General features: G+C 32.5%; 1 protein-coding gene across 1 annotated transcript; it reads right to left on the minus strand.

The window, feature by feature from the left end:
• Window positions 1-535: 535 nt before the first annotated feature.
• On the minus strand, window positions 536-23,825 carry cdhr5b (cadherin-related family member 5b). The gene is made up of 16 exons (XM_056387175.1): window positions 23,693-23,825; window positions 21,803-21,981; window positions 21,631-21,687; window positions 20,714-20,830; window positions 20,124-20,213; window positions 19,881-19,970; window positions 19,645-19,743; window positions 5,656-5,841; window positions 5,047-5,137; window positions 4,845-4,942; window positions 3,747-3,950; window positions 3,550-3,660; window positions 3,393-3,459; window positions 2,599-2,811; window positions 1,983-2,152; window positions 536-1,439 (listed from the first exon to the last, which is right to left on the minus strand). The coding sequence occupies exons 1-16, from the start codon at window positions 23,823-23,825 to the stop codon at window positions 918-920; spliced, it is 2,427 nt and encodes an 808-aa protein (XP_056243150.1). The 3' UTR covers window positions 536-917.

Below are 23,825 nucleotides of genomic sequence, written 5' to 3' on the forward strand. Positions count from 1 at the left end.
TATTACTACACAATATTTTTGGTTTGAGCCAAACATAAACAAACTTATTTACATTAGTTTTCTGCTCTTTAAGCTCAACGTGTGTTAATTATTTTAGTGGAACTGCTGAACGTTTCTGCTAACTGTTGGTTATTTGATGGAAGTTCAGACTTTGTTTCTGTCATAATGTTTTACAGTCGTTAGTATCAGCAGGGAGAGTTTTTATTATCTTACACAGTAACAGTAGTTGTGTTTCTGTTTTTAATCATTTGCTTTTGCTCTCTGTGCATTTCTGGTTTGTCACATCAATAAACAACCAACACAGCCAGTAAATAATTAAGCCAAAAATATATTTTTCCACAAACCTTTCCTCTTGCAGTGTTAAACCATGTTTACCAGCAGCTATACTGTTGTTAAACTAAATATAGAGGAACTTAAAGAACAGAACCTTCATTCTCTGCTGTTACCAACTATTATACTGTGTGTCCATCATATAAAACACGTGTGTGCACAGCTTTGAAGATATGTTTAAAACACATGTCTGATTTTACTGAGCATAAATCAATGAATACACATTATTTCAAAAATCTCCTCCACTAGGAGTTCACAGACACTGATCTCAGCAGACTCAAACTACACCAACATAATATCTTTATCAGGGTACACTGCATTCATTACGACACAAAGTATTTACATAAAGAATAAAAGTTGTAAAATGTTCAATTACTTCAAATCCAAAGCACTTTACTCAGGGTGAGGCTTATAAATTAAGACATCTGAGTCATCATTACTTTTTTTTAATCTTTCAATAAGGTGTTCAGTCATGTTTTATTTCACTGTTCCTCTGTCATGACTGATAAGGACTTGCAGCAGATTAATTTAACATTTTATTATAGGTGGTTCCCGCTCTGTCCTCGTCTTTCGGCTCCTTTCCCAGATCAAAGGTCAGTGGTCAGTGCGTCATAACCATCGGACTCCTCCAGCTTCACCCCGAGTCCACTGTCCAGATCTGAATCGGCAAAGACGACCTTTGGGGGTTTTGATGGCTCGCTGGACGACTCGTCCTCTTCCTCCTCGCTGTCGTCCTCTCTGCTGTCTGGGATGATGACCACCTCATCCATGGCGTTGGGGTCGATGTCCTCCTTAAACCAAACTGACTTGTATCCCTCCTCCATGCGCCTCTCTTTGGTCAGGATCGGTTTCACATCTTTCTCGTTGTCAGCCTTGTCCGAGCCCGCCATGCTGGTGTCGTCAGACAGGAAGGCGTGCAGTGGTGCCAAAGACTTCATGATGGCTTCTTTGTGCGGGATGCTCTCTACTGCTTTTTGTGGCTCTCTACCAGCCATTATGATCCCCCCGTCTGGGCCACCGGAGCCCATGCTTCCTCCATCTTCATCGTTCTCGAAGGCCTCGTTGGTGTACTGGATGCCCTCCTTAGGACTGCCTGAACCTTTAACCAACTGTGGAAGGACGATACAATCAGGGAGGGAAGACAGTTTAAAACCCTGCTGGGTTTTGGGTAATTCTTAATTAAGAAAACATGAACAGGAGAAGCCAGGAATCGAACCACCAGCCTCACAGGTAATGGTCAACCCTTATGCCTCCTGAGCTGCAGCCACTCCCATCGATTACACAAGAGACTGATTGGTTGCAGCCTGACTCTGCAGGATGGATACTTGTGTGTCTGGCTATTTTAGGTAAGTACATTATAAATCCCCTTGTCCAGAGTCAGCCTCCAATTTTACTGGTCAACTATTCTGTAATTAAGGCCCAGCTGTATTTAAAACCTATATGAGATATTGGTCCTGAAGTCAAAGGTAACAGTCTAGGACAGTGATGGTCAACTGGTATCCGACCCCCCCGAAGCTTCCCATTCAACCCAATGTTCCAGTATTTAGGATACCTAGCTTTTGTCTTCTTCTTGAGGATTAGCAAACATTTCTCTACTCACTGTATTTGCCCTTACTCCGAACACTTTAACAAACTTTAATCTTTGAACTCACAGAGCTTCGAAACACGTTGGTTTCATAGATCTTCCTCCAGTCTGCTTTGCCTTTCTGCAAGCGATGGACGAGCACCCCGATGACCACCAGACAGATTAACAGCAGGACACCCAGGGTCGCACCGAGTGCTGCCATGTCCACTGGCCCATAGCCGCCAGACGGTACGATCACTGCAAAAACAAAGGTCACTCAATAAAGGTAGGCCTGTTTAAATCTGGTAGCAACTTTTCAGAAGTAACTGCTATCACTGCACAACAAAGCGTTGCTGTTTGTGGTTGGTCTCTTTGAATGTCAACAAGACACCTTTCCTGGTCAAAGATGACCACTGTGAATTACCTTTACATGAACTTAGAAATGGATTTTGGTGTCTTCTGGTTTGGTTTCCATCTTGCATTACACAGAACAGGAAAACTCTTTCCTGCTTCACTTTGATTTGAGGTAAGTTTTGCTAACCTGGGGATGGTTGCTATCACCTTTGTTGCTAGCTATGCTTTTCCATAAAGGGACAATATTTTATATGACAGAGAAGTTATTGCGAGAAACGTGTGACCACCTGTGGGAGGGTGAGCTGAGCTGCTTCCTTCAGTGGTCATACTGGGATTAGTGGTTGAAACACTGCCCTCAGTGGACATAGTGGAGTCTGTGGTGGAGGTTATGCTTTCACTGGTTGTGCTGGGGATGGTAGTTGAGACGCTGTTGTCAGTGGACATAGTGGGGTTGGTGGTGGACACGATATCTTCCGTGGTCTTGCTGTTGGTGGTGGATTCCCCTATGGATGTTGAGGTCATAATGTCTGTAGTGCTCAGAGGCAAACTGGTGGTGGTGAAACCTGGGAGGAGAGCACACTTTGAAGCTTAATGGTTTCACCTCATGTCCCTGTTGGACAGAAAGTTAATTTTCGCCTTGGTTTAATTACACACCTGACTGCTGCAACATTGGCAACAAAAAGCCGTTGCACTTGACGGTACTGAATCTGTTTTAGCTAAACTGATGAAAGTGCTGCCAAACACTGACACCTGCATGAAGATTGGATGAAAAGGTCTTTGTCCACATCCAAATTAACTCTTACTTGTTTGTGGAGACATCCAAGCAGACCAACCACGGGACTGTGTTACTGTGTGCATGGTATGTGTATACACAAATCAAAAAGTCAGCCCCTGTCTCAGTCTCACTGATGAGGCAATACCTAGGTACTAAATTTACATCCTGGTTCCTCAGGTTGAAATGCAGGTAAACTTTTGTTAATATTTATACAGAGTTTTGTGGTGGAAACGGGGCAATCATTAACCTTGAATTTGGTTAAAACAACAAGTCATCAGTGGATCTTTTGATCTGCACTGAGTCCCAGACAAAGCAGAGCCAGGGGGGGTTTGTTTTTAGTCGAGGCCTCTGTGACGGTTTGGTTCATACCTGATGTCACCATCACCGAGAGCTGAGCTGTAGCTGATTCATCGTTTGATGTATCTTTTGCCATCACCTGGAATTTGTGAAGATGAAGTCAAGTGCTTGGTAAAAAAAATAACCTATCATTGAGTCACTTTAGCCTTTATTGGATTTGTAAACTCACTTGCAGGGATAACGTGCCCTCTGGGAGATCCTTAGTCATGAATAAGTGGCCGTTAACGATCGAGAAATCATTGTTCCCAATAGTGGAGTAGGTGATGTAGGGATTTAGACCCTGTTTGAGCAGAAATGAAAAGGTTAGCGCTGCACATCATGTGACAGAATTAGAGAAATGTACAGACTCTGGAGTCAGTGTTTTACATCAGTGGTAGTGTAGTCGTCGTCTGTAGCGATGATCTGCAGCGGCGCGTCCTTGTTCTCTGGGTCCATAGCCATGGAGCCCACTCCGGTGATGATGCCTCTGTAGCTAGGCCTCTGAAACTGAGGAAGGTGGAGACTCTTCTTCTGAACACTGATTGAGACGGTGGTGGTGGTAAACTGGTAACTGTTCGTCTTCTGCGCAGCCTAGGAGAGGGAAAACATACCTGAAGGTAAACATAAAAACAGATGGTGGTGGAATAACTAAGTACTAATTCTGAGGTATTTGTACTTTACTTAGTAAATAAGTATTTTATTTATTTAAGACTTTACATATAAGAATCTAATATAATCCAATGCATATGGTTCCCATTTATTTTGGTTTGTGACTCCTTTAGATGTTTGTGAGTTGTTAGTATTTTCACCAAGTAATGATTGCTCCCTTAAATAACCATTCGAGGATAGGTGAAATAATTCCAAGTTGTCACAACAAAAGTCCATCAAATGTTTATATATTATGTGTGTATCAGAATTTTGCTTTTTCTTTCCTCTCCCATTAATAATCTCATGACCCCTTAAATTTATCTTGTGGCCCTTTTGGAGGGACTCGACCCCTAGATCTGACACCACCGGTCTACAAAAACTAATATTATATAGCAGATATGTGCACTGTAACAGTTTCAGTTTCAATTTCAGTTGGACTTTAGGAGAATGGTCTAGACCTTCAGACATCAGGACCAAAATTTGCTCTGACCAAAAGAGGTAGTCTGGGTCTGGATCAACCTGAACCGTGGTTTGGTTCGTTCACAGTGTCAAAACACATTTCTGGATGTTTCAGACTTTTGGACCCATTACAGGAAGTTGAGGGAGGCTCATCGCTCATTAAACAATAAAGGAAGAAAAATAACCAGAAGAGAGGTAAATGTGAGCCGTGGCAGCACATGAGCGAGAGGAAGTATTTCATTGTAATTTGGTCTGACAACGTAAGCAAAAGAGAACAAACAAAATGTGGAACTTATTATTCTCATTATTTTCTGAGAGCCGCCATGATGCCATGTTTTGAATGCACTGGATAAAAGCATGTGAAAGTTTTCTTTTTACCAGCACTGTCAGACTGATTGTCTCCAACTTGCTGGCCGGCTTCAGCATGCTGATGTTCCCGGTGTTGGGGTTGATCTCAAAAAGAAGCTCATCATTTCCTAAAACACAGACAGACTGAGCTCTTCTACCTGCTGATAATCAACAGCTTTTACAAAAAAAAAAAAAAAAACATTTTTTGTTTGTTATAATCCGAGCTGCTCACCGCTCAGAAACGAGTATGTTATCGCTTCATTTATCGCAGAGTCTCCATCAATGGCGTAAAGTGGTCCCGGTTTCAGTGGTAACAGTCCGGTCTGCAGAGAAGAAAACACTCTTTTCATCATCATCATGTGTCTAACAGAGTGGCTGAAGAGGTGAAAACACAATTTAGGGGTTGTATTAAGGTCACAGTCTCCTCCGAACAACATGCTTGTGAGATTGTCTAACAGTATCTCTTTTTCAAGAACACAAAGACACACATAAGACAGAGTTGCTGGAGGGAGATTGGTACAGTGGCCCTGAAAACTCAGAGCACTGTAAAAAGAAAACACATGCAAATAGAATAGCGTTCACTAACCTAACAGCATGTGTGCAACAGGAAACACAATCAAACACAGAACACAGAAATGTGTAACAAAAGTTTCAAGGAGATGTTTAAAAGTGGTGAAAACGTGAGCATTTCTGTATTTCTGGTGCTTTTTTCTATATTTTTAGTGTGTTTCTGTGTTCGCTTCGTTTTCATGTTAATCTTTGTGCTTGTGTTTTCTTAAATTGTTCTGTTGAGCTTTCAGGGCCACTGCACTTGGACACACTGAACTTTGTAGATCCACACCTCTTGTTCGTTGAGGACGACCTTGCCGGTGTAGCCGGTGCTCTGGCAGATCACAGCACCCCCCATCTCGTGCATGATGCAGGGCTGGAACCACGGTGGCCTGTTGTCCTTGTCTAAGATGGTGACCATGATGGTGGTGGTGGTGGTAAACGAAGGCCTGGCATCTGTTGTTGCCAACGGTGTGTCCTGATGAAAAAAGAGAAACAACAATTGAAACCTGATTATTTCAGCACAATACAGAAACACGCAGCAGAACTCTGAGAAACTGTACTGAAACTAGTCTCACAGGCTTACCTTTAGAGAGACTAAAGCTTTTTTACATTTAAAGCCACTTAAGTGTTTCTTTCTGTTCTTTGTTCTTTCTATTTTGGAAATTGGAAGAATATCATATATTGACATTTATGTCTAGCTAATAGAAATATATTGTATTTATGTTTATGTGTTGCGTTGTATTATGTATTTTTATATATATGTATATATTTCTGTATTAATGTATTTTATGATGTGTGTTTATATTACAGGCATATGTTAAGAAATATGTATCCATCCCAAAGCCTGTCCGATTATGTTCATATTATATATGTAAATATAAAAGATAGACATGTATGTTTAAATTTAATATGAAATTATAAGGAAATCATATAAAATTTGAATAAGTAATAAAGTTGCATTTTGTGGTAATTATTTCATATATTATACACTTTTATTTAATATATCCAGCGGATATATATATTTCATAATAGTGTTTCCTCTTATAAGTGACACATATGGCACATATATAACTTTACTCATGACATAGGGATAATACGTCATAAGTCATAATATAACAAGGAATAAAAAGTCTAAAAAGTCATATCGTAGTAAATCATTAGAAAACGCCATAGTATAGTAAGCTATAAAATGTCTTAGTATAATAAGGTATAAAAAGTGATAGTATAGTAAGACATGAAAATGTCAAAAAACGTCATAATATGGTGAGGCATAAAAATGTCATATTATAGTAAGGCATGAAAATGTCAAAAAACATCATAGTATAGTAAGACATAAAAACGTAAAAAAAAAAAAAAAGTCATATTATAGTAAGGCATGAAAATGTCAAAAGACGTCATAGTATAGTAAGGCATAAAAATGTCAAAAAACTTCATAGTATAGTAAGGCATAAAGATGTCATAGTATAGTATGGCATGAAAACGTCAAAAACATTATTGTATAGTTAGGCGTGAAATTGAAAAAAAAAGTCATAGTATAGTAAGGCATAAAAAGTGGAAGTATAGTAAGACATAAAAACGTAAAAAAAAAAAAAAAGTCATAGTATAGTAAGACATGAAAATGTCAAAAAACGTCATAGTATAGTAAACCATAAAAATGTCAAAAAACGTCATAGTATAGTAAGGCATAAAAATGTCATATTATAGTAAGGCATGAAAATGTAAAAAAACGTCATAGTATAGTAAGGTATAAAATATCATGGTATAGTAAGGCATAAAATGTCAAAAAACGTCATAGTATAGTAAGGTATAAAATATCATGGCATAGTAAGGCATGAAGACGTCATAGTATAGTATGGCATAAAAAAGTAAAAAAAACATCATAGTATTGTAAGGCATAAAAATGGCATAGTATAGTAAGGTATAAAATATCATAGTATAGTAAGGCATAAAAATGTCAAAAAACATCATAGTATAGTAGGGCATAAAAATGCATAGTAAATTAAGGCATAAAAATGTCAAAGTATAGTACAACATAAAAATGTCAAAAAACGTCATAGTATAGTAAACCATAAAAATGTCAAAAAACGTCATAGTATAGTAAGGCATAAAAATGTCAAAAAGCATCATAGATATAATAGGGTATAAAATGTCATAGTATAGTAAGACATAAAAACATCATAGTATAGTATGGCATAAAAACGTCAAAAACATTATTGTATAGTTAGGCGTGAAATTGAAAAAAAAAGTCATAGTATAGTAAGGCATAAAAAGTGGAAGTATAGTAAGACATAAAAACGTAAAAAAAAAAAAAAAGTCATAGTATAGTAAGACATGAAAATGTCAAAAAAACGTCATAGTATAGTAATGTATGAAAATGTCAAAAAAACATCATAGTATAGTAAGGCATAAAAACGTCATATTATAGTAAGGCATGAAAATGTCAAAAAACGTCATAGTATAGTAAGGTATAAAATATCATGGTATAGTAAGGCATAAAATGTCAAAAAACGTCATAGTATAGTAAGGTATAAAATATCATGGCATAGTAAGGCATGAAGACGTCATAGTATAGTATGGCATAAAAAAGTAAAAAAAACATCATAGTATTGTAAGGCATAAAAATGGCATAGTATAGTAAGGTATAAAATATCATAGTATAGTACAACATAAAAATGTCAAAAAACGTCATAGTATAGTAAACCATAAAAATGTCAAAAAACGTCATAGTATAGTAAGGCATAAAAATGTCATATTATAGTAAGGCATGAAAATGTAAAAAAACGTCATAGTATAGTAAGGCATAAAAATGTCAAAAAACGTCATATTATAGTAAGGCATAAAAATGTCAAAAAACGTCATAGTATAGTAAGGTATAAAATATCATAGTATAGTAAGACATAAAAACGTCATAGTATAGTATGGCATAAAAAAGTAAAAAAAACATCATAGTATTGTAAGGCATAAAAATGGCATAGTATAGTAAGGTATAAAATATCATAGTATAGTACAACATAAAAATGTCAAAAAACGTCATAGTATAGTAAACCATAAAAATGTCAAAAAAGGTCATAGTATAGTAAGGCATAAAAATGTCAAAAAGCATCATAGTATAGTAAGTATAAAAATATCATAGTATAGTACAACATAAAAATGTCATAGTATAGTAAGACATAAAAACGTCATAGTATAATATGGCTTAAAAACATCAAAAAACATCATAGTATGATAAGGCATAAAAATGGCATTGTATAGTTAGGCATAAAAACGTCATAGTATAGTAAGGTATAAAATATCATAGTATAGTAAGGCATAAAAATGTCAAAAAAGGTCATAGTATAGTAAGGCATAAAAATGTCAAAAAAGGTCATAGTATAGTAAGGCATAAAAATGGCATAGTATAGTAAGGTATAAAATATCATAGTATAGTAAGGTATAAAATATCATAGTATAGTAAAGCATAAAAATGTCAAAAAACATCATAGTATAGTAAGGTATGAAATATCATAGTATAGTAAGGCATAGAAATGTCAAAAAACGCCATAGTATAGTAAGACCTAAAAATGTTAAAAAAACGTCATAGTATAGTAATGTATGAAATATCATAGTGTAGTAAGGCATGAAAATGTCAAAAAACGCCATAGTATAGTAAGGCATAAAAATGTCATATTATAGTAAGGCATGAAAATGTAAAAAAACGTCATAGTATAGTAAGGCATAAAAACGTCATATTATAGTAAGGCATGAAAATGTCAAAAAACGTCATAGTATAGTAAGGTATAAAATATCATGGTATAGTAAGGCATAAAATGTCAAAAAACGTCATAGTATAGTAAGGTATAAAATATCATGGCATAGTAAGGCATGAAGACGTCATAGTATAGTATGGCATAAAAAAGTAAAAAAAACATCATAGTATAGTAAGGCATAAAAATGTCATAGTATAGTAAGACCTAAAAATGTTAAAAAAACGTCATAGTATAGTAAGGCATAAAAACGTCATATTATAGTAAGGCATAAAAATGTCAAAAAAGTCATAGTATAGTAAGGCATAAAAATATCATGGTATAGTAAGGCATAAAAATTCAAAAAAACATCATAGTATAGTAAGGTATAAAATATCATGGTATAGTAAGGCATAAAAACGTCATAGTATAGTATGGCATAAAAAAGTAAAAAAAACGTCATAGTATAGTAAGGCATAAAAATGGCATAGTATAGTAAGGTATAAAATATCATAGTATAGTAAGGCATAAAAATGTCAAAAAACATCATAGTATAGTAGGGCATAAAAATGCATAGTAAATTAAGGCATAAAAATGTCAAAGTATAGTACAACATAAAAATGTCAAAAAACGTCATAGTATAGTAAACCATAAAAATGTCAAAAAACGTCATAGTATAGTAAGGCATAAAAATGTCAAAAAGCATCATAGATATAATAGGGTATAAAATGTCATAGTATAGTAAGACATAAAAACGTCATAGTATAATATGGCATAAAAACATCAAAAAACATCATAGTATGATAAGGCATAAAAATGGCATTGTATAGTAAGGCATAAAAACGTCATAGTATAGTAAGGTATAAAATATCATAGTATAGTAAGGCATAAAAATGTCAAAAAAGGTCATAGTATAGTAAGGCATAAAAATGTCAAAAAAGGTCATAGTATAGTAAGGCATAAAAATGTCAAAAAAGGTCATAGTATAGTAAGGCATAAAAATGGCATAGTATAGTAAGGTATAAAATATCATTGTAAAGTAAGGAATAAAAATGTCATAGTATAGTAAGACCTAAAAATGTCAAAAAAACGTCATAGTATAGTAATGTATGTAATATCATAGTGTAGTAAGGCATAAAAATGTCAAAAAACGCCATAGTATAGTAAGACCTAAAAATGTTAAAAAAACGTCATTGTATAGTAATGTATGAAATATCATAGTGTAGTAAGGCATGAAAATGTCAAAAAACGCCATAGTATAGTAAAGCATAAAAATGTCAAAAAGCATCATAGTATAGTAAGGCATAAAAATATCATAGTATAGTAAGGCATAAAAATATCATAGTATAGTAAGGCATGAAAATGTCAAAAAACATCATAGTATAGTAAGACATAAAAACGTAAAAAAAAACGTCATAGTATAGTAAGGCATAAAAATGTCAAAAAACATCATAGTATAGTAAGGCATAAAAACTTCATAGTATAGTAAGGCATAAAAATGTCATATTATAGTAAGGCATGAAAATGTCAAAAAACGTCATAGTATAGTAAGGCATAAAAACGTGATATTATAGGAAGGTATGAAAATGTCAAAAAACATCATAGTATGGTGAGGCATAAAAATGGCATAGTATGGTAAGGTATAAAATATCATAGTATAGTAAGGCATAAAAATGTCAAAAAACGTCATAGTATAGTGAGGCATAAAAACGTCATATTACAGTAAGGCATGAAAATGTCAAAAAACATCATAGTATAGTAAGGCATAAAGACGTCATAGTATAGTAAGGCATAAAATTTCAAAAAACATCATAGATACAGTAGGGTATAAAATGTCAGTATCATAAGACATAAAAAGTGATAGTATAGTAGGGCATAAAAACGTCATACTATAGTAAGGCATAAAATTTCAAAAAACATCATAGATATAATAGGGTATAAAATGTCATAGTATAGTAAGACATAAAAACGTCATAGTATAATATGGCATAAAATGTCAAAAAACATAATAGTATAGTAAGGCATAAAAATGGCATAGTATAGTAAGGTATAAAATATCATAGTATAGTAAGGCATAAAAATGTCAAAAAACATCATAGTATAGTAAGGCATAAAAATATCATAGTATAGTAAGGCATGAAAATGTCAAAAAACATCATAGTATAGTAAGACATAAAAACGTAAAAAAAAACGTCATAGTATAGTAAGGCATAAAAATGTCAAAAAACATCATAGTATAGTAAGGCATAAAAACTTCATAGTATAGTAAGGCATAAAAATGTCATATTATAGTAAGGCATGAAAATGTCAAAAAACATCATAGTATAGTAAGGCATAAAAACGTGATATTATAGGAAGGTATGAAAATGTCAAAAAACATCATAGTATGGTGAGGCATAAAAATGGCATAGTATGGTAAGGTATAAAATATCATAGTATAGTAAGGCATAAAAATGTCAAAAAACGTCATAGTATAGTAAGGCATGAAAATGTCAAAAAAACGTCATAGTATAGTGAGGCATAAAAACGTCATATTACAGTAAGGCATGAAAATGTCAAAAAACATCATGGTATAGTAAGGCATAAAGACGTCATAGTATAGTAAGGCATAAAATTTCAAAAAACATCATAGATACAGTAGGGTATAAAATGTCAGTATCATAAGACATAAAAAGTGATAGTATAGTAGGGCATAAAAACGTCATACTATAGTAAGGCATAAAATTTCAAAAAACATAATAGTATAGTAAGGCATAAAAATGGCATAGTATAGTAAGGTATAAAATATCATAGTATAGTAAGGCATAAAAATGTCAAAAAACATCATAGTATAGTAAGGCAAAAAAATGTCAAAAAACATCATAGTATGGTAAGGCGTAAAAATGGCATAGTATAGTAAGGCATGAAAATGTCAAAAAAAATCATAGTATGGTAAGGCATGAAGACGTCATAGTATAGTAAGGCATAAAAACATAAAAAAACATCATAGTATGGAAAGGCATAAAAATGTCAAAAAGCATCATAGTATAGTAAGGTATGAAAATGTCAAAAAAAATCATAGTATAGTAAGGCATAAAAATGTCAAAAAAACGTCATAGTATAGTAAGGCATAAAAATGGCATAGTATAGTAAGGTATAAAATATCATAGTATAGTAAGGCATAAAAATGTCAAAAAACATCATAGTATAGTAGGCATAAAAATGCATAGTAAATTAAGGCATAAAAATGTCAAAGTATAGTACAACATAAAAAATGTCAAAAAAACGTCATAGTATAGTAAACCATAAAAAATGTCAAAAAAACGTCATAGTATAGTAAACCATAAAAAATGTCAAAAAAACGTCATAGTATAGTAAGGCATAAAAATGTCAAAAAGCATCATAGATATAATAGGGTATAAAATGTCATAGTATAGTAAGACATAAAAACGTCATAGTATAATATGGCATAAAAACATCAAAAAACATCATAGTATGATAAGGCATAAAAATGGCATTGTATAGTTAGGCATAAAAACGTCATAGTATAGTAAGGCATAAAGACGTCATAGTATAGTAAGGCATAAAATTTCAAAAAACATCATAGATACAGTAGGGTATAAAATGTCAGTATCATAAGACATAAAAAGTGATAGTATAGTAGGGCATAAAAACGTCATACTATAGTAAGGCATAAAATTTCAAAAAACATCATAGATATAATAGGGTATAAAATGTCATAGTATAGTAAGACATAAAAACGTCATAGTATAATATGGCATAAAATGTCAAAAAACATAATAGTATAGTAAGGCATAAAAATGGCATAGTATAGTAAGGTATAAAATATCATAGTATAGTAAGGCATAAAAATGTCAAAAAACATCATAGTATAGTAAGGCATAAAAATGTCAAAAAACATCATAGTATAGTAAGGCATAAAAATGTCAAAAAACATCATAGTATAGTAAGACATAAAAACGTAAAAAAAAACGTCATAGTATAGTAAGGCATAAAAATGTCAAAAAACATCATAGTATAGTAAGGCATAAAAACTTCATAGTATAGTAAGGCATAAAAATGTCATATTATAGTAAGGCATGAAAATGTCAAAAAACATCATAGTATAGTAAGGCATAAAAACGTGATATTATAGGAAGGTATGAAAATGTCAAAAAACATCATAGTATGGTGAGGCATAAAAATGGCATAGTATGGTAAGGTATAAAATATCATAGTATAGTAAGGCATAAAAATGTCAAAAAACGTCATAGTATAGTAAGGCATGAAAATGTCAAAAAAACGTCATAGTATAGTGAGGCATAAAAACGTCATATTACAGTAAGGCATGAAAATGTCAAAAAACATCATAGTATAGTAAGGCATAAAGACGTCATAGTATAGTAAGGCATAAAATTTCAAAAAACATCATAGATACAGTAGGGTATAAAATGTCAGTATCATAAGACATAAAAAGTGATAGTATAGTAGGGCATAAAAACATCATACTATAGTAAGGCATAAAATTTCAAAAAACATCATAGATATAATAGGGTATAAAATGTCATAGTATAGTAAGACATAAAAACGTCATAGTATAATATGGCATAAAATGTCAAAAAACATAATAGTATAGTAAGGCATAAAAATGGCATAGTATAGTAAGGTATAAAATATCATAGTATAGTAAGGCATAAAAATGTCAAAAAACATCATAGTATAGTAAGGCAAAAAAATGTCAAAAAACATCATAGTATGGTAAGGCGTAAAAATGGCATAGTATAGTAAGGCATGAAAATGTCAAAAAACATCATAGTATGGTAAGGCATAAAAACGTCATAGTATAGTATGGCATAAAAACATAAAAAAACATCATAGTATGGAAAGGCATAAAAATGGCATAGTATAGTAAGGTATAAAATATCATAGTATAGTAAGGCATAAAAATGTCAAAAAACATAATAGTATAGTAAGGCATAAAAATGGCATAGTATAGTAAGGTATAAAATATCATAGTATAGTAAGGCATAAAAATGTCAAAAAACATAATAGTATAGTAAGGCATAAAAATGGCATAGTATAGTAAGGTATAAAATATCATAGTATAGTAAGGCATAAAAATGTCAAAAAACATAATAGTATGGTAAGGCGTAAAAATGGCATAGTATAGTAAGGCATAAAAATATCATAGTATGGTAAGGCATGAAGACGTCATAGTATAGTATGGCATAAAAACATTAAAAAAAACATCATATTATGGAAAGGCATTAATATGTCATAGTATAGTAAGGCATAAAATGTGAAAAAACGTCATAGTATAGTAAGGCATAAAAATGTCAAAAAAACATCATAGTATAGTAAGGCATAAAAAGTCATAGTATAGCAAGGCATGAAAACTTCATAGTATAGTAAGGCATGAAAATGTCAAAAAACATCATAGTATAGTAAGGCATAAAGATGTCATAGTATAGTATGGCATAAAAACATCAAAAACATTATTGTATAGTTAGGCGTGAAATTGAAAAAAAAAGTCATAGTATAGTAAGGCATAAAAAGTGGAAGTATAGTAAGACATGAAAATGTCAAAAAAACGTCATAGTATAGTAAGGTATGAAAATGTCAAAAAAACATCATAGTATAGTAAGGCATAAAAATGTCATAGTATAGTAAGGTATAAAATATCATAGTATAGTAAGGCATAAAAATGTCAAAAAACATAATAGTATAGTAAGGCATAAAAATGGCATAGTATAGTAAGGTATAAAATATCATAGTATAGTAAGGCATAAAAATGTCAAAAAACATCATAGTATAGTAAGGCAAAAAAATGTCAAAAAACATCATAGTATGGTAAGGCGTAAAAATGGCATAGTATAGTAAGGCATGAAAATGTCAAAAAACATCATAGTATGGTAAGGCATGAAGACGTCATAGTATAGTATGGCATAAAAACATAAAAAAACATCATAGTATGGAAAGGCATAAAAATGGCATAGTATAGTAAGGTATAAAATATCATAGTATAGTAAGGCATAAAAATGTCAAAAAACATAATAGTATAGTAAGGCATAAAAATGGCATAGTATAGTAAGGCATAAAAATGGCATAGTATAGTAAGGTATAAAATATCATAGTATAGTAAGGCATAAAAATGTCAAAAAACATCATAGTATAGTAAGGCATAAAAATGGCATAGTATAGTAAGGTATAAAATATCATAGTATAGTAAGGCATAAAAATGTCAAAAAACATCATAGTATAGTAAGGCAAAAAAATGTCAAAAAACATCATAGTATGGTAAGGCATGAAGACGTCATAGTATAGTATGGCATAAAAACATAAAAAAAACATCATAGTATTGTAAGGCATAAAATTTCAAAAAACATCATAGATATAATAGGGTATAAAATGTCATAGTATAGTAAGACATAAAAACGTCATAGTATAATATGGCATAAAAACATCAAAAAACATCATAGTATGATAAGGCATAAAAATGGCATTGTATAGTTAGGCATAAAAACGTCATAGTATAGTAAGGTATAAAATATCATAGTATAGTAAGGCATAAAAATGTCAAAAAAGGTCATAGTATAGTAAGGCATAAAAATGGCATAGTATAGTAAGGTATAAAATATCATTGTAAAGTAAGGAATAAAATGTCATAGTATAGTAAGACCTAAAAATGTCAAAAAAACGTCATAGTATAGTAATGTATGAAATATCATAGTATAATAAGGCATAAAAATGTCAAAAAGCATCATAGTATAGTAAGGCATAAAAATATCATAGTATAGTAAGGCATGAAAATGTCAAAAAACATCATAGTATAGTAAGACATAAAAACGTAAAAAAAAACGTCATAGTATAGTAAGGCATAAAAATATCATAGTATAGTAAGGCATGAAAATGTCAAAAAACATCATAGTATAGTAAGACATAAAAACGTAAAAAAAAACGTCATAGTATATTAAGGCATGAAAATGTCAAAAAAACATAATTGTATAGTAAGGCATAAAAACTTCATAGTATAGTAAGGCATAAAAAAGTCAAAAAACATCATAGTATGGTAAGGCATGAAAATATCATAGTGTAGTAAGGCATAAAAATGTCAAAAAATATCATAGTATAGTAAGGCATAAAAACTTCATAGTATAGTAAGGCATAAAAATGTCTAAAAATATCATATTATAGTAAGTCATAAAAACTTCATAGTATAGTAAGGCATAAAAACGTGATATTATAGGAAGGTATGAAAATGTCAAAAAACATCATAGTATGGTGAGGCATAAAAATGGCATAGTATGGTAAGGTATAAAATATCATAGTATAGTAAGGCATAAAAATGTCAAAAAACGTCATAGTATAGTAAGGCATAAAAATGGCATAGTATAGTAAGGTATAAAATAACATAGTATAGTAAGGCATAAAATGTCAAAAAACATCATAGTATAGTAAGGCATAAAAACGTCATACTATAGTAAGGCATGAAAATGTCAAAAAACGCCATAGTATAGTATGGCATAAAACATCAAAAAACATCATAGTATGGAAAGGCATAAAAATGGCATAGTATAGTAAGGTATAAAATATCATAGTATAGTAAGGCATGAAAATGTCAAAAAATGTCATAGTATAGTAAGACATAAAAATGTCAAAAAACGTCATAGTATAGTAAAGCATAATATTTCAAAAAACATCATAGATATATAGTAGGATATAAAATGTCATAGTATAGTAAGGCATAAAAACGTCATAGTATAGTAAGTCATAAAATTTCAAAAAACATCATAGATATAGTAGGGTATGAAATGTCATAGTATAGTAACGAATAAAAAGTGATAGTATATTAAGGCATAAAAACGTCAAAGTACAGTAAGGCATGAAAGTGTCAAAAAACATAGTAGTATAGTAAGGCATAAAAATGGCATAGTATAGTATGGCATAAAAACGTCAAAAAACATAGTAGTATAGTAAGGCATAAAAATGGCATAGTATAGTATGGCATAAAAACGTCAAAAAACATCATAGTATGGTAAGGCATAAAAATAGCATAGTATAGTAATGCATAAAAACGTCATAGTATAGTAAGGCATAAAATTTCAAAAAACATCATAGATATAGTAGGTTATGAAATGTCATAGTATAGTAAGGAATAAAAAGTGATAGTATAGTAAGGCATAAAAACGTCAAAGTATAGTAAGGCATGAAAGTGTCAAAAAACGTCATAGTATAGTAAAGCATAATATTTAAAAAAACATCATAGATATATAGTAGGGTATAAAATGTCATAGTACAGTCAGGCTTAAAAACGTCATAGTATAGTAAGGCATAAAATTTCAAAAAACATTATAGATAAAGTAGGGTAACAAAATGTCATAGTATAGTAAAACATAAAAACGTCATTGTATAGTAAGGCATGAAAATGTTTAAAAAAAGTCATAGTATAGTGAGGCATAAAAAGGTCATATTATATTAAGGCATAAAAACGTCATAAAACATCATAGTATGGTATGGCATTAAAATGGCATAGTATAGTAAAGTATAAAATATCATAGTATAGTAAAGCATAAAAACGTCATAGTATAGTAAGGCATATAATTTCAAAAAACATCATAGATATAGTAGGGTATAAAATGTCAAAGTATATTGAGACATAAAAACGTCATAGTATAGTAAGGCATAAAAACATCATAGTATAGTATGGCATAAAAACGTCAAAAAACATCATAGTATGGTAAGGCATAAAAACATCATAGTATAGTAAGGCATAAAAACGTCATAGTATAGTAAGGTATAAAAATGTCAAAAAACATCATAGTATAGTATGGCATAAAAACGTCAAAAAACATCATAGTATGGTAAGGCATAAAAATGGCATAGTATAGTAAGGTATAAAATATCATAGTATAGTAAGGCATAAAAACGTCATAGTATAGTAAGGCATAAAAATTTCAAAATACATCGTAGTATAGTATGGCATAAAAACGTCAAAAAACATCATAGTATGGTAAGGCATAAAAATGTATAGTATAGTAACGCATAAAAACGTCAAAAAACGTCATAGTATAGTAAGGTATAAAAATGTCAAAAAACATCATAGTATAGTAAGGTATAAAAATGTCAAAAAACATCATAGTATAGTATGGCATAAAAATGTCAAAAAACATCATAGTATAGTAAGGCATGAAAATGTCAAAAAACGTCATAGTAAGGTGAGGCAAAATTTCTAGAAATATCATAAATTATTAAAGTATTAAAATGTCACAAAATGTAAAAGTTTAATAAGGTATAAAAATGTCATAGTATCGTAAGGCATGAAAATGTAAAAAAATGTCACAATATAGTAAGGCTTAAAAACATCATAGTATACTACGCATAAAAAGTCATAGTATAATAAGGCTTATAAAATGTAGTATAAGTATAGTATAGTATAAAAATGTCATAATATAGTAAAACACAAAAACGTCAAAAAACATCATAGTATTGTAAGACATAAAAACGTCAAAAAACATCATAGTATGGTATGGCATAAAAACGTCATAGTATAGTATGGCATAAAAACGTCAAAAACATCATAGTCTGGTAAGGTATAAAAATTCATAGTATAGTAACACATAAAAACGTCAAAAAACGTCATAGTATAGTAAGGCATAAAAATTTCAAAATACATCGTAGTATAGTATGGCATAAAAACGTCTAAAAACATCATAGTATGGTAAGGCATAAAAATGGCATAGTATAGTAAGGTATAAAATATCATAGTATAGTAAGGCATGAAAATGTCAAAAAACGTCATAGTAAGGTGAGGCAAAATTTCTAGAAATATCATAAATTATTAAAGTATTAAAATGTCACAAAATGTAAAAGTTTAACAAGGTATAAAAATGTCATAGTATCGTAAGGCATGAAAATGTAAAAAAATGTCACAATATAGTAAGGCTTAAAAACATCATAGTATACTACGCATAAAAAGTCATAGTATAATAAGGCTTATAAAATGTAGTATAAGTATAGTATAGTATAAAAATGTCATAATATAGTAAAACACAAAAACGTCAAAAAACATCATAGTATTGTAAGACATAAAAACGTAAAAAAAAATGTCATAGTAAAGTAAGGCATAAAAATGTCACAGTAAATTAAGGCATAAAAATGTCCTAATATTGAAGGTACAAAAACTTCAAAAAACGTTATAGTACAGAAACATATAAAATATCACAATATGTAACAGTATAATAAGCGCAAAAAAGTCAAAAAATTTCATCGTATAGTAAGGCATAAAAACGTCAACAAATGTCATAATATAGTAAGGCATTAAAACATTAAAAAAACGTCACAGTACAGTCAAGTATAAGTGTCACAAAACGTCAAATAACAATAAGGCATAAAAACTTTTTAGTGTAATAGGGCATAAAAAAGTCATGGTATAGTAAGGCATAAAAGGTCATATCCATTATAGATTTGTGGATGACCCCCCAACCTACTATTTCATAGAGTCAGATTTCATTTCAGTTAGATGAAAGAAAAAAACATGTGTTGTGTGTGTGTTAAAACCAGGTGTGAACATTTCTCACCTGAGCAGTCAGCACCAGACGGACATTTTTGACTTTCTCGTAGGCGAGAGGTGTCTTAACGAGGAGATCCGGGTTGGTAGGTGATTTCAGTTCAAAGCCCTTCAACAGAAATTAAACCGGACAACAAAAACTGATTAGATATGTTTCAACCTTCTTCCAGTCTTTGTGCTAAGCTAGGCTAAACACATCCTGGAAGGTAATATCCAAAGAAAAGACAAGTAAACATGATGTCTTACAGACTCAGGTGTCAGTGTGTAGTAGAGCTGATTGGGTTGGTCTAAGTCTGTGGCAACGAAGCGGCCTACGGTTTTTCCTACAGGAGACATCTGGGACAAAAATGTGTTGCTTTTTTAAGGTAAAATACAGATTTAAAAAAACAACTATAATAAATATATATAATACCAAATAACAGAAAAAACAAACCAAAAAATCTACAATTTTAAACAATAACTCCTGTGTAATTAAAGTTACATTCTTACCTCATAGACATCAATATGGTAGGGGTTCTGGTCAAAGACTGGTTTGTTATCATTCTCATTGATCAAAATTACAACAATGACGAAGTTCAACTGGAAACAAAGAAACACAATCCTCATTTAAATTATGCATTTTACTGATGATGATGATATTATTACAACTTTTATAATATTAAGTATTAAGATCAGGAAATAAAGACAGAATTCTGGCCTCCAGTTTTTCAAGGTCCATGAAGAGCCTGACTCTTAATATCAAATAGTATCACATTATCCCATGATGTTCAACACTGTGGAACAAACAGAAACCTCAAAACTTCACCATGAACAACCTTTAAAAAAATTGTAAAACTGCTATAAGTATCTAGAGAACCTGCCCACACACCAGTATAACCTTTTTCAAAAGCCTGTACAGGCCCCTCAAGCATATGTAGATCTATCCAAGCACTTGTAGAATCTTCTCAAGAACCTGTATAACCTCCTGAAGAACCTTTCTGGTCTACTCATTAACTTGTACAAACCCCTCAAACACCCGGAGAACCTCCTCGAGAACCTTCACATCTTTTTCTATAATCTCTCTCAAGAATCATTAATACCTCTTCTTGCACCTGGAGATCTTCCTCAAGCGCCTGTACCAGTTTTTCACAGATGTGTACAGGCTCCTCAGACATCTGTAGAATCTTCTGAAGAACCTGTACGATCTCCTCAAGCACCTAGAGAACCTCAACAAGAACCTGTACAGCCTCTCTAATTACCTTTACAGCCTCCTCTAAAAGCTTTACAACCTCTTCATGTGCATGGAGGACTTCGTTAAGCATCCTTTCTAGCCTCTTCAAGCACAGAGAACCTCCTGAAGAACCCATAAAACCTTCTTAAGCACAACTTTCCAGCAACCTCAAGCACTTGCAGAACCTCCTCATGCACCAGGATAACCATTTACCAACCACCACCAAAACCTGTACATGCTTTTCAAGTACCTGTACAACCTCTCTGTGTACCTTCGCAGGAACTTCTTCAACCTTCAAGATCCTGTAAATCCTCCTGAAGAACCATTACAACCCCTTCAAGAACGTACACAGGTTCCTCAGGCATTTGTACAACTTCCTCAGTGTCCTGGAATCTGCACAACCTGTTTGAACACCTTTTAAAAACCCCTCAAGCCCCTAGAGAACCTCCTGAAGTACCTGGAGAACCTTGGCAAGAACCTACACAGCCTCTCCAACTACCTTTACAGCCTCCTCTAAAAGCTTTAAAACCTAGGAGGACTTGGAGGACCTCCTAGAAGCTGCACAAACTCTTCATTACATTCAGAACCTCAACAAGAACCTGTACAACCTCCTCAAGCCTCTCGGACTGTTAATGCTGCTTCTTTCTATTTGTATCCATGCTGACTTTAAAATACCTCATTCAGTCTTTTTTTAAAATGTAAACAAACAACAGATTTAAAAATTACAAATGTAAATTAGAATAGTGCAGATTTTTTATCTAAGTGAAAACATATATAAAGTTTTACCTTCAGGTTTGTAGCTGTCTCAGTGCAGGTGATCCTGGCAATGTGATTTTTCTCCGTCTGCAAACCCAAAAAACTTCATGCTCAACAATTACATTTCTTCAGAGATTGTTCGATCGAAACTGGGACATGGTTTTCACACCTGGCTGGCACTATTAGTCATGTCCTACAGTACCTCATAGTCCAACACTGCTGCAGCTATCAGCTGATTTCCTTGGAGCTCGAACGGGTTGGGCTCGTCAGACGAAGGACTGAACTCAAGGGTCACTCCTGGTTTGACAATGATATTTGCTACAACTGCACCCACTGTGTTGTTTTCTGGAAACTCCACGGATTGAGGGCCAGAACAGATTGCTGGGAGAGAAGAACAACACAACTATCACAGTTAAAGAAGTCCCCAAAGTCAGATTAGAAAATTGATATCAGTTTCTTCTCTGCTCATCCAGTACGTAGCTCAGACTGCTACCCAAAACTGAAAACCATGAAAAACCTGAAAGTGCTTTACATTTAGAGGTCCAGACCCGTACATACTAAAGCAACAAATTACGATTGACTTATCAAGACAACAGGTAAACATGAAGAAAATGCTGTGTTTGCATTGAAAAAGGAGGTTTCTTACTAGAATATAATCAAATATAGTTTCATACAATAGGAAATTTGAATTTGCATCATGTATAAATTCAAACACAATATTAGTGGGTGTGGGAGTTAAGATTAGTAGTGGAGGATTGACACTATAATTTAGGACGATTAGATCATTAGCATCAAAATAAACTGAAAGTACCAAAAGAAAAATGACTCATTATGCAGAACAGCTAATTTTTTTTTACTTCAAATACTGCTGGGTGAATAGGATCAATAAAATCTTACCCCTGTAATAATACACTCTAATTTATTTGTTGGTATATTTTGTACTATTAATCTGACTCTGCAAAGAAATTAAATTAATTAAATTAATGTAGTTAATGTTTCCTTCTGAACTGAAGTGGAAGTATGAAGTAGCAGAAAATGCAAATACTAAAGTACAAGTACCTCAAAGTTGCACTCAAGCATTTTCAAACACACCAGGCCAGTTATAGCTAAATTCCAGTTTTATAATTTGAATAAAGAAGGTATCCACACTGTGTCATTGGTGGTAAAATAAGGAGGATGATTGTGGAGAGGTGTTTGACTATGACCCTCTGCCAACGAGTTGAGGAAACACAGGTTACGCAATCCACTGAGACATGGAGGGTGTTTCTGACGCAGCAATCTGAAGGTGGATTTACTTTTATCATTTTAAACTGTCGTCTGCCACAACAGCTTTTGTCAGGTATTAACACCATTTTGTTATTTTCCCCTTACTTCACTTTTGTTTCCACTTTCCTCTCCACTGAAATCACCAATTGTTACACCTGAGCTCCTCATAGTTCAGCCCTGTTTTTCTTCCACTACTCCACATTTAAATTTGTACCAAGAAGAACCAGTGGCTGTTTTATTAATCTGAGTCATTCAACAAAATTACATTTAGCATTTATAAATAATGGTTTATTTAATGAATGTTCTAGGCTGTTTTTGTTAATCCATTTTTTAATCTTGCGTATTTATTGATGTTGAGTTTATTAATAAATAGTTTTTACAATTCCTATTTTTATATGAAATAGAGGAAATGCTTTATTACTTTCCCTGTGACATAATCATACTTCTCCATAATCAGCAAGGTCTTAAATTGAAGCTACATTATAGTGTGATGATTAAAATGTATTATCATACCATCTCCTCAGTATTCAAGAGCTTTGTAATTGATTAAAATAAATCCATAGATCAATTGATAAATAATCAGCATTTGCACTTTGAACATCAGCGCTTAAAATACCTGTCTCCACCTTTCATCTCTTTTGCCTCCACGCACATACTTTCCACTGCGCTAATTTTACTTCCTTTCTCAGCCGGCCTGAGCTCTTCTTCTGGTTTCATTTACACAGCATGAATAGTTAGAACTGGTCTGTTCGCTCCAGCAGACGGTTACTGAGCCCATGGTTTTCTGTGAGGTGACACCATCAGTCGGATAAAGTTCAGTACTCACGCTCCACGGCCTCGGTGGATGTTTGAAGCAGGATCAGGAGCAGAAAGCTGAGGGACGTCCTCACGGTGAAGTGTGGATGAAGCCCGTCCATGTCTCCGTCCGTCCGTCCGTTACTGTCTGAACTGATCCTCAT

This window comes from Seriola aureovittata, chromosome 10, assembly GCF_021018895.1.
Source record: "Seriola aureovittata isolate HTS-2021-v1 ecotype China chromosome 10, ASM2101889v1, whole genome shotgun sequence".
Classification (NCBI taxonomy): Eukaryota; Metazoa; Chordata; class Actinopteri; order Carangiformes; family Carangidae; genus Seriola; species Seriola aureovittata.